Source organism: Belonocnema kinseyi, chromosome 5 (assembly GCF_010883055.1).
Source record: "Belonocnema kinseyi isolate 2016_QV_RU_SX_M_011 chromosome 5, B_treatae_v1, whole genome shotgun sequence".
NCBI lineage: Eukaryota > Metazoa > Arthropoda > Insecta > Hymenoptera > Cynipidae > Belonocnema > Belonocnema kinseyi.
Window position 1 is genome coordinate 57,565,618 of NC_046661.1, and position 11,049 is coordinate 57,576,666.

At 34.0% G+C, this 11,049-nt stretch overlaps 1 protein-coding gene across 8 annotated transcripts in view; it reads right to left on the reverse strand.

Moving 5' to 3' along the window:
• The window catches only part of LOC117172679 (spondin-1-like), a 316,699-nt gene that overhangs the window by 110,968 nt on the left and 194,682 nt on the right, over positions 1–11,049 (reverse strand). For all 8 annotated transcript variants that reach the window (XM_033360810.1, XM_033360809.1, XM_033360808.1 and 5 more), the window contains 4 exons: positions 7,199–7,436; positions 5,595–5,793; positions 5,213–5,377; positions 5,010–5,133 (listed from right to left, as the gene is read on the reverse strand). In XM_033360810.1, the coding sequence (XP_033216701.1) occupies positions 5,010–5,133; positions 5,213–5,377; positions 5,595–5,793; positions 7,199–7,436 (726 nt within the window). The remainder of the gene's footprint in view (positions 1–5,009; positions 5,134–5,212; positions 5,378–5,594; positions 5,794–7,198; positions 7,437–11,049) is intronic.

Sequence of the window (11,049 nt, forward strand, 5' to 3'; positions counted from 1 at the left end):
AGAGGGAGCTCTTCTTAATATTTTGACACCAAAATCATGTCGATACACCTTACCGACTGCGAGTAAAGCCACCCACGCTTTAACTTGACAGACTGTATGCTCGCCATTTATTAGCAGTTCGACGAAGCAATGCTTGCTGGGCAGCATGATCGGGTGCATCTGCGACTCGGGAAAATCAACAAGAGATAGTCAACCACCCAACTCGATTATTCCTTTATTTAGATATGGATTAAATGCTCATAATTAACATCCTGAGACAAGTGCCTTTTTTCTGTAGATATTTAAATTCTTGAGCAAATACCTCCATCTGGCACAATTTAAATAATTCTTGCATGCTAATTGTGCTGGATCAGTACTTCGAGATAATATACCAGCCGAACTGTCTTTGAATCGAACAAGCCTCCAAATGGCATTTGGTGCCAGCCCTTGAATTTCGCTGACACTGTTGGCCACAAAGGTCTTCCATTGGTTAGAGGAGCTGCTAATCCAGGCGAGTGTTATCGTAGAATCACACCGAGGTAAGTATCTTCTATTTTCAGGTCTAGAGCCTGGCAGTCGTTTTTGTGCAGATTGGCCAAAAGTATAGCCCCACCTAGTCCCAGTCTAGATAGTGAGATCCATTTGAGAGGCACTACTCTAGATTTAGCGCAAAGTACATACATATAATGCATTCCGGATGTCATTGTCGTGTGAAGGTAGATGTTGGCTCCGTAGGCGTTATTTAATGTCTCAGGAAATCCATGCCTTTGTATTCGAAAAATTGCACCGCCCAATACAAATCTGGGAATCTTCACCTCAGTTAATTGAAGTAATTCTCGTTGTTAATGAGTCCAAGTCGTGTGCGAAAACGAACTAGAATAGAAACTAGGCCTCATTAAATTGTCGGACCAACTTGAAGTATATCATTTAAAACGATGCCCGACCTCGTCTTCATAGATTCGTTATAGACCACAAGCAGTTTTATTGATGCACTGGAAGCCTTGAGAACGGCGTGACGTGGTAGATAATGCCGAAATTGACGTAGGTGATCAGACGGAGAAGAAATCATATGTCACATAGCAATGTGCTTTTTTATGACGCTCTTATAAAGAGCGTACATCTCGGGGTTTCTTAAAAGATTTTCTTCTACTAGCATGAATTGTTTCTTTGCGATTGATTTAGACTCCCCAAGTAAACATAAGTCGGCGCGAAACGACAGTTTTACAACAAATCGCCCATCCTCAGTCCATCGATTCGTGGCCAAGAAATGGTCTTCACAAAATTGTTTTTCTTGAGAGTAAGGATGACGTTGATTGGACTTCTCTATGGACTAGAAACGTGCCACTAGGGCCGGCTACAATCCATTCCTATTTTGTATTCTATAAAATACGTAGGTAGTTTGAAATTCTAATTATAAATACGCAGAGTAAGCCCGGAAACAAACTTGTCCCTAAGATCCTGTTAACCTTGCCTAGAACATCGAAGTTGGGATCGGCCAAATTTAGATTTGTCGGAATCGCGAGAGAGTTTTTGTCGATAAATTGAGTAGGAAGGCTATCCGTGGTACAATCTGTAATAAGACATTGTATATTTTAAGGGTAAACATTAAGTCGTAATTTCATAGTTACATTAGTATAATACTTAAACTTAATGTGTGTTTTTGCGACACCCGAGACCGGCATGACGATTTCAATTTTTGGTATTTTTTCACCAAAAATCCGAGATTCGTGTTTTTTATGAAAATGACAAAAAATAGATATATTTGGAAAGTCAATACTTGTGAACTATTGAGGATAGGAATATTTTCTTTTTTTTAATTACGTAGAATTAAGTCCTATTGTATTCATTTTCTAGAAACTTTCTTTTGTGGGAACCCCGAAACGAGCTATTTACGAAAAACTGAACTCTGGGCATTTAACTGTAGATTCAGGTCGAAATGGGTCACCCTTGGCAGGTGCTAACTCGCGATCTATTATATTTAGGACAATGTTTCTTTAATCACAGATGTTTATGACTACTTCAATTCATCTGTTGACAATTTTTAGATCTGGCCATCAGGATCCGTGCTACAGAGAAACAAAAAACAGTGATTATTGGAAAGCACCAATCCAATGGACTGTGATATTTAGCACCTTTAAAAAAAAACGTTTGTGTTTGTCTCAGAAATTACTATGCAAAAGTACCAGATGACTGGACTATAAATGATTATGCAAAACTCGATGCTTTTGAAAATCCGGAGCGGATTTTAGTAGAGTTTTAAGAAAGCGCAATGCTTGTGTCTCGTGAAATAGAACACACTCTTCGTACTGAATCCTTGCGATTGAATTACAAACAAATGGTACGGTGCTCCAAAAATGCCGCGTCAGTTCGTCACGATAAATGTAAATGATTCTTCACACACTAACCACGCTCTGGTACCAATTTTCATAGTCGTTAAGGTTTATTTTCTCTTGTTTTAATAAAAGGTACAGCACATATAAAAAACGATACAGTTTTTTTAAACTTCAACATAGATAAAAATACGAACACCTGTCAAAATCCAATAAAAGACTTAATTTTTTCTTTATATTCATGAATGTTTTCCAATTTTTTCCATTGCCTCTTGTATAAAAAATAATGCTCTAAACTTGACTCTTCTTAAATTTTCCCGAAATTCCTTAGTTTTTTTTACATTTTTCAATCTGCAAAGCACAACTAATTTTTCACATCAATTTCTTTAAGGTTATTTACGTAGGGCACTTTGAGCTTTCAAATGACTATTAACATATTACGCTACATACTATTTTGGCTGTTTTTAAAATCTGTTCCTAAACAACGAGTTTTTCGCAATTTTTCCCTCTTCCAGCCTGTTTGTACATTTATTTATATAATTTAATTATTTATTAAATTTATTCAATAAACCTAATTATTGATTTATTAAGACATTTAATCCAGTTCAAATATCCTAAGCAAATTTCTTAAAGTAACGTGCAGTGATGTACATTACCTTACATTGTAGTTGCTCAAAAATTGTAACACGTTAACGATTCAATTTGAATTTAAATCCACTTAAATGTGGTACTTTGAGATCGCGTTAAGCCAAAACTTCTACGTTTTCAGTTCGTTTTACGTAAAGCTTCTAAAAAGCACCAAGAAAAAAGTTAAAAAATTTCCAAACAATTAAAAAAAGGAATGGTCTGGCATAAATAGTTCTAAAGTTATGACGTCTTAAAGAGATTTTTGAATAGAAGAAAAACATTAATCCTTAAAACTAAAAAACTGATTCTAGCTCTTATAGAACATGAGTTATAGTATCTCACATACATCAGGATGATTTTTGTGAAATTCTTTTCAAAAACTGAATAATCAAATAATTGCAACTGTTCTACTTCAGTGCAATAGCCCAATGAATTTCTCATGCACCCATGCCCTAGCTAATGATATGCAGAAACTAATTTATTGTATTAACCAATAAGAACTATATAGAGTAACAATAAAGGATTTACGCACGTTTCCTAAATGACGATTTTAAATCTTGACATCTGACAATTTTTTGTTCCAAGCACACGCGTTAAAGAAAGTAGTGAAAAGTACTGCTTCAATACATACAAAATAAGTATTAAATAAAAACTGCGATCTATCATAAAGTTCCACAAAAAAGCATCCTGCTAAAAGAAACTATAACTCTTCATAACTTTAGAACTATTTATGCTAGAAAATTACATGTTGGTTTATGAAAACATCAGATAAATTGATCAAAATGATTCTTGAAGTTATTTTAAAACAGGACCTAACGATTTTTTCGTATTGGGTGAAAATACTCAGGATGCATCACCAAAACATTATTTCTAGGGTACAAGCTTTACGTGAAACTTGGTTCTGAGGAGGCGTCCCATCTCTTAGATAACAAATTCTGATTTAGAATGAAAATGGGGCATTATAGACTATCAGGATCATTACCAAAACATCAAGACATCAAGGCTTTTATTCATTCACAGACCGTAAATTGCGGCACTTTGGAGAAAGAATTTCAGAATGCATGCACTAAAGGCATGCTCAGCATCGATATTTGATACGTAAAAATGATCATTTGAAGTAATTTAATAGTGCAATCAAATTGATTAGATACAATTACAGTTATGATTTCGGGAACAATGTCCTCTTTGAGTTTGGCTTATTTTTCGAGACTTTTCTTCGAATTATCATTAAGCACAGCGTGTACGATAAGAACCTAAGAAATCGGCATTAGTATAAGATGTATTAGGATCTTTGAATTTTTGGCGGTTAAACAAAATTTTCCAAGAATAAATTGTAAATTTTGCAACATTGTGCGAATGTTTGCAAAATTATGTGAAAATTCAAAAATTATGGAAAATAAAAAAATTATGTAACCAAAAAAAGTTATGCTTTTTCATGTGATGACGAATCTTGTTTATTTAATGTAGAAACTTCATTAATTGCAAAGATTTCGAGAAAGATTCCATTCTGAGACATTATGCGATTATGCGCTTTGCATAAAATAAGGGTCTCTATAAATAACGTTTACGCCAAGAACATTAAATTTCCACCAAAAACCACGAATTTTTAATCAAAAAGATGATATTTCAGCCAGGAAAGATTTTTCAGGTAATACAATTTTTTTAAATAAGAGATGATATATGTACGTTCATTCCTTGAGTTTATAAAATCCCAGCAATTAGGAGAATTGAAAATTTTAGAATAAAGCCTTACACAATTTGTAGACGGCCCATCAATTTGAACTTCATTTTATAAAAAATTCCCTGACTCTTTCAAGTTTTCCCTGACATTTCCGGACTTTTCATGTCCAATTTCAAATTTCCTGACTTTCCTTCACTTTCTAAAATTCCCTGACCTGTACCAATACTGTATAAGTTTTAAAAAGTTCAAAAAAATTGTACGTGTTTAGATTAATTTGAAAAACTTTGAATGAATATATTTAAACAGTGGAAGAGGTTAGATAGTCGGACATGTCGGATAGGAAAATAATTATATTACTAATATCCTTATTATTGACATCATTTAAAACTTGCCAATCATAGAGACTAGTGACATAAGATGATGTTTCCTGTCTACTCGAAATACCGCAAAGGTTTTTCCAGTTACATTAGGATAGCTGATGCCCCTCGCTTTGATGATAGTCCTAATGTGTTCGCTCTAGAAAAATTAAAATATTGCCTGAGTAGATTTGTTACATGTAATTATTCAAAAATTGAAAATTTCACTTTGAAAGTACCTGACTCTTCAGTTCAGATTCAAGTACTCGAGTCGAGCCATGTTCTGCAACTTGTTTTAATCCCACACTCGCCATTCCACTATAATTCCAGAAACGATAGTTCTGTGTATGTGAAGCGCCAATTACGTCCGAGAATCGGGCAAGCCAAGCTTTGCTAGGAAAATCCTGTCAAGTGCCAATAGTGCAAAACACTTATAATAATCTCTTAAATTTCTCATTAAGAATCACTACATCCGATAAAATAATGTACAGAAAGTGAAAAATTGTGGGAAAGAGTATAAACACTCGTAGTACTAGACGCCACCTATAAGTGGCGTTGCGTCAAACCTTTCTCACAAATTTTAACTAAAATGAAGTCAAAATAACTTTTTAACCGTCATACCTTCGGATGAGTATTTCTTGACCAAAGACCTTCAAAAGATACTTCGTACTTGGCTTCATCGCAGGCACAACACTCGGAAAGTATTTCTCCTTGATCGTCCTCTTCTGCTTTTGGGTTGGGACACATTCGCACAGATAGCTGATCATTTCCATCGTCATCTTCTATGTACCATGTCTCCGGTGTCTCTATTACCAGGGCCCTAAACATTTGTATTGCAAAGGAAAAATATTATAAGCGCTAAATTAAAAGATTAAATTCTTTATTCAATTCTGTTTTATTCCCTGATGGGCTCTGGAAAATCTTAATAATCCCTACTTAGGTAAGGAGAGATGAATTGGTCCAAATAATGTCTTACATAAGTTTCCTCTTCTTAATGTTTTTAATGTGCTTATTGAAACCATTTAGTCCAGTCATCTGGTGAGAAAAATATTGTGAACCTGGTAAAGTTTGAAAAAGTGATTTTTTTTCTTAGGTAATTCATTGGGGGGTGCATAATAAAGAGTCAGATTTCGTGGCATAAATTTTGCTATGCAACATGGAACATTTGATTAAAAAAGGAACAAAATACCTGACGTCAACGGATTGTTTCTTTCCCGTTGATCCAAGAAACATGAAGGATTGGAAAATAGGGAAAGTGAGGAAAATAAATGATGGGAGACACACTTCACTTAATTTAACTATTTTTTTAGTTTTGTCCAGCATTTTACCTATTTAAATGTTGACAAACGGTATTTTCTACCTTTTTCAAACAAATTTTCCGTGTTGCTGGGCAAAGTCCTTGTCACAAAATCTGACCCGCTAATATGTTTCCCCAAATGAAATACTTAAGGAACAAAAACATACTACTCCCAACATTACAGAAAAAAATTACCAGAGGACTGTACTAATCCTGTAAATCCTTTGAAATTTTTGCAGATCTTATGAAATTCCTTTAAATCTATTCAAATCTTCAAAATCTAATTAAAATCCCATGATTTCCTTTAAAACTATTGAGATTCCTGTAAATCTCTTGAAATCTTTTAAAAACTGTAAAAATCTCTTTACATGCTCCGTGATTCTGTGAAATATTTTGAGACCCATAAAGTTCCTGAAAATGCCTTGTCACCTTCTATTATATTCGGAAATTATTTTGAATCTTTTGAAATCTTTGGAAATCTTTGGAAATTCGTAAAAATAATTTGATATTTCATGAAATCTTTTGGAATCCTTTGAAATCCTGTGACTTTCATTTAATATTTTGAAATCTCTTTGAGTTCTATGAAATTCACTCGAAACCCTTTGCAAAACACTACAGCTTTTGTAATTCTTTTAAATTCTTTAAATTTTTTGGAAATCTCGTTGAATTTCATAAAATTTTGTAATTCTTTCAAATACTTTGTACGCGTTTGAAATACCTTCAAATCCCTTGATATATTGGATCCATATTAAATAAAAATATTTAACGTAAGAGGGAGGTGTGGGGGGGGGGGTCATAAAAATCTTATGAATCCTTATAATTAGGAAGAGGGGATTTATATTTTCAAACATGATCCTTATGCGATTAATGGACGTTCATTTATCTAAAGATGCGGAATTTATAACTTATTTCTGAAGAAAAAAATTACCTGATTCTCACGCAGCCGCTATCTTCGACTGGACTATTCCAAATCACGGAAACACTTTCTTTTGGCAACTTTGCTGTTTCGATAATAGCATTTTCACATTTTTCAGAATATTTCGATAATGTATCGTCAATGACTGCTAAACTGCCGCTATCCAAAGTCTCGTTTTCACTTGCTACCATTATGAAAAAACTCATAAATTTCCGCTGCGGGTCCTGATTTTCTCCCCCTTCGATAGTTACTGAAATTTATTTATTTATTTATTGTAGGGTAGTGGATTAAGAAACATTAGACATTCTTTTTTCTTTAGTTAAAATGAAAATAGTAGATACAGGAAGCAACACAGAAAAGACGAAAGATAAAGTTTACATCGATTCCGGCTAAAAGATTCACCACAAGAAAAATTAACCTTGCCGAAGACTTTATATGAACCAAAGATAATTTCCAATTTTTAACCGTGCCTCGATAATCCTTCGCTTTATAATCGCTCAATTTTTATTCGCGATGTAGTCAGTTGCTGTTTGCGCTATTTTCTAAATGGTATCAAGTAAATTCTGATTTCTCTACAATATTCTCATTTATTTCGGAGAAGATATATCAGTGAAAACAAATTTTGTTTCGTATTTTATGTTTCTGATTGTACAAGTGTTACCGAAATTTGCTCACTTCATCGCAGCGGCGTAGCCAGGAACTATTTTCCAAACCTCAGTGAATTTTTCGCCGAAATATGCCTAATTTTTAACTGTTTTCAAGTCTTACCTGCAACAAATTCTAACTTTTGTATTTTCTGTGTTGTTTTAAATCTGGTGTCCTGATTTATAGCTTGAGTTGACTCATACTTTACCGTTTTCCCATTGCTGATAAAGGTGCCGTAGCAAACGACAGATTTTATTCCATCGCGGGATAAACTTTCGCCAAATAGCATGTAAACTTTATCAGCGGGAAATTTTACATGCAATAAAATTTAACTTCAGTTTTTTCTGTGAAACCACTTTTATTTTACACAAGAATTACCTGAAGTAACAAATACGGATTGTATTCTAAAATTAATTAATTTAAAAAATGTATATTTGTTATTTTTTATCTTTTTTGGGAAACCAGAGAATATCTTAAGTTCCAGAATTGCGAAGGAAACGAAAAATAGGGGCGGGTTATGTATCGATACATTGAGGCGAGATATTATTATTTTGAAAATGTGCGCCAGCGACAGAAATGCGAGTTTGTCGAATTAGTCTAATCAATGTAAATTTTCACGCCGTGGAATGAGTTATAAGCGCGACAATTGGAGAATTGTTTGATATTATATAAGCACCAATCAGCGATGTTATTTCACGAAAGGAGCATGTGGTAGGGCGCCAGACTTCCGATAGCGAGGTGATAAGTAAAAGTGGGGAATTAGGATTACGTCCATTTTCGTTGTATATTTTGAGCCTTGAGGGTCAAACCTTTGCACCACTCTTTACGCAATCGCCAAGAAAACGAAAAGGGATTTATAATTTGCGAGTGAAAAGAGATTTCTCATATATTTTTGAAAAATCGAGCATCTCCTGAATTCTTTTGGTTTATCCTCTGTTCTAGTTTAGCGTTAATTTTATCATGGAGAAACATTTGTTCTGCAAAATTACCTTGACTCTAAATGTAAATGTCCAACGGACTTTGAATGCTAAGGAATTTTTGGAAGTCCGTGCACGCTGTAACGAAGGGAGAATCGTAAATTGATTTCAGGAAGCCAAAATGTTCTGTGAGGATATTGATAATCGCTAGGTGTAAATGTAGGTGCGCATGGACTTTGTCCGCTAATCATAAGGGTATTTAATTTTAATTCTGATTATTCGTATTATAATTTTATTTTTCAGATTTATTGATTTAAGAATTTATATATTTTAAAAATCTCGCTTGTTAGACGATCGTCGCATAATTATATATGCGGCAGAATACGTCAAGTGTTCCCACATAACATTAATTTTTTTCGATATCGGGTTGAAACTTGGCTGCATTATAGTTCTAATGACCTACATTAATTCACCAAACCATAGGTACATTTATCAACCAGTTGTCAATATACAGGGCCAAATGTTTCCATTTTTCACGCGTTTCTTCACATTCCCGTTAGTGGTAACTTCTTTTAGGGTAATCCATGGCCGTGTAGAAATTGCCCTATTTTGCTAGATTTAAAAAGTGGCGCTGACAAGGCCCAGACCCGTTTTTCTATTTTCAATAAAAATAATTGAATTATTACGGGGCACAAATGAGGTATTAAAATATCTGTCATCAATTATAAAAACACTCTTGCTGTTCCGAATTAAAAATAATAAAATTACTCCCACATATGAATAATATATAAAAAAACATTTTGTGGAGTTTTTCGTAGGCTTGCCCCCAGTCGGGAATTCACGAGAGATACTCTGTTACGCCACACATTTGCCATATCGCGCTCGTTAAGGGACGTTTGGTCAACCTAACCTATTTTGAATGTTTGGTGAAGTTATTTATATCGATGATAAGAGTATTATTTTTAGTAAATAGTTTTTTTTATAAATATTTTGTATGTTGACGGCTGAAACATAATTGATATGAAAAGAAAAAAACGCTCTAGGCCTAGGTCGAATACGTGTAATTTTATCATATTTACCAGACATATACTTTACGCAATTTTTTTTATTGCTAAAGTATTTAAAAAATTTGATACTTACATTCAAATGAGTTGCAAAAAAGATGTATTCAGTGAATTTTTTAGATTTCAGAAAGTGCGCCGTAGCGCAACAACGCCACCGTGACTTATCCCATGTAACTATGCATATGCAGTATGCAGCTCGAATAATGGTACATTTATACCTCTGCCTGTTCTAATGGTGTAGGCAGAAAAGTCCATGAGACTAAAATAAATAAGGAGTATTTAATGTCCAAATTTCCGCTCTCTATCTCTTTCACGTTTATGGAGTTTCTGCCTTTACGAGTCGGACAGAAAGAGGTAATAAATGCACCATAAAGTTAATTAGATATTCTAAATTGTGACGTCAGCTGTCATATACTTGGATATCATTTTTTATTTTTCAAAAGCTGTTAAATGACATAATACAATAGATACACAAAAATGATAGATTTTATAAGTTAATTAATAATTTTTTGAAAATGAAAAATAGTATACAAATATGGTAAAAAAACAACATTTTTTCCAAGTTTTTAAAAATATAAAGTTTCAACCTATGCATTTGGTATAACCCTTCGGCCCTCGGGCCCTCGGCCTGCCGACATCTGGGGCTTCTCCACCTATCATGAAATAATTCATTTCATGTGTTTAACGGTAACGACAAAATATATATTCCTTTACGATTAAGCAAATAATTAAATTAATAAAGACAATAAGTTAATAAATCGCATTATTGGGATTCGTTTATGCTACGAAATAAGTGCAGAGAGTATATATTAATCAATGGAAATTGACTACGTGGCATAATGGCTCCTTCTTTTCCAGGAGGACATGGCACTGCATCTGGTACGAGGGTAGTTCAATAAGTCCTTAGAATGACCAACAGATGGCGCGCGAATCACTCCAAATCATCTGTTTTCAGTCAGCACCACTCCCGACTAGATATATGGTGCAGTCACAGTCCACATCTTCTGAGTTTACGTGTTTTTATAACCAATTAAAAAAAAAAATTGTTCGTTAAGAAAAATGGAAAAAAACAAGTTCAGAGCGGTAATCAAACATTTTCATTTAAAGGGTTTAACTCCATATGAGATAAAAAATTAACTGGACTCAGTTCATGGCACATCTGCCCCTGCCTTAGCAACGGTTTATAACTGGGTAAATGAATTTAAGCGTGGTCGTACATCAATAAGTGACGAACCAC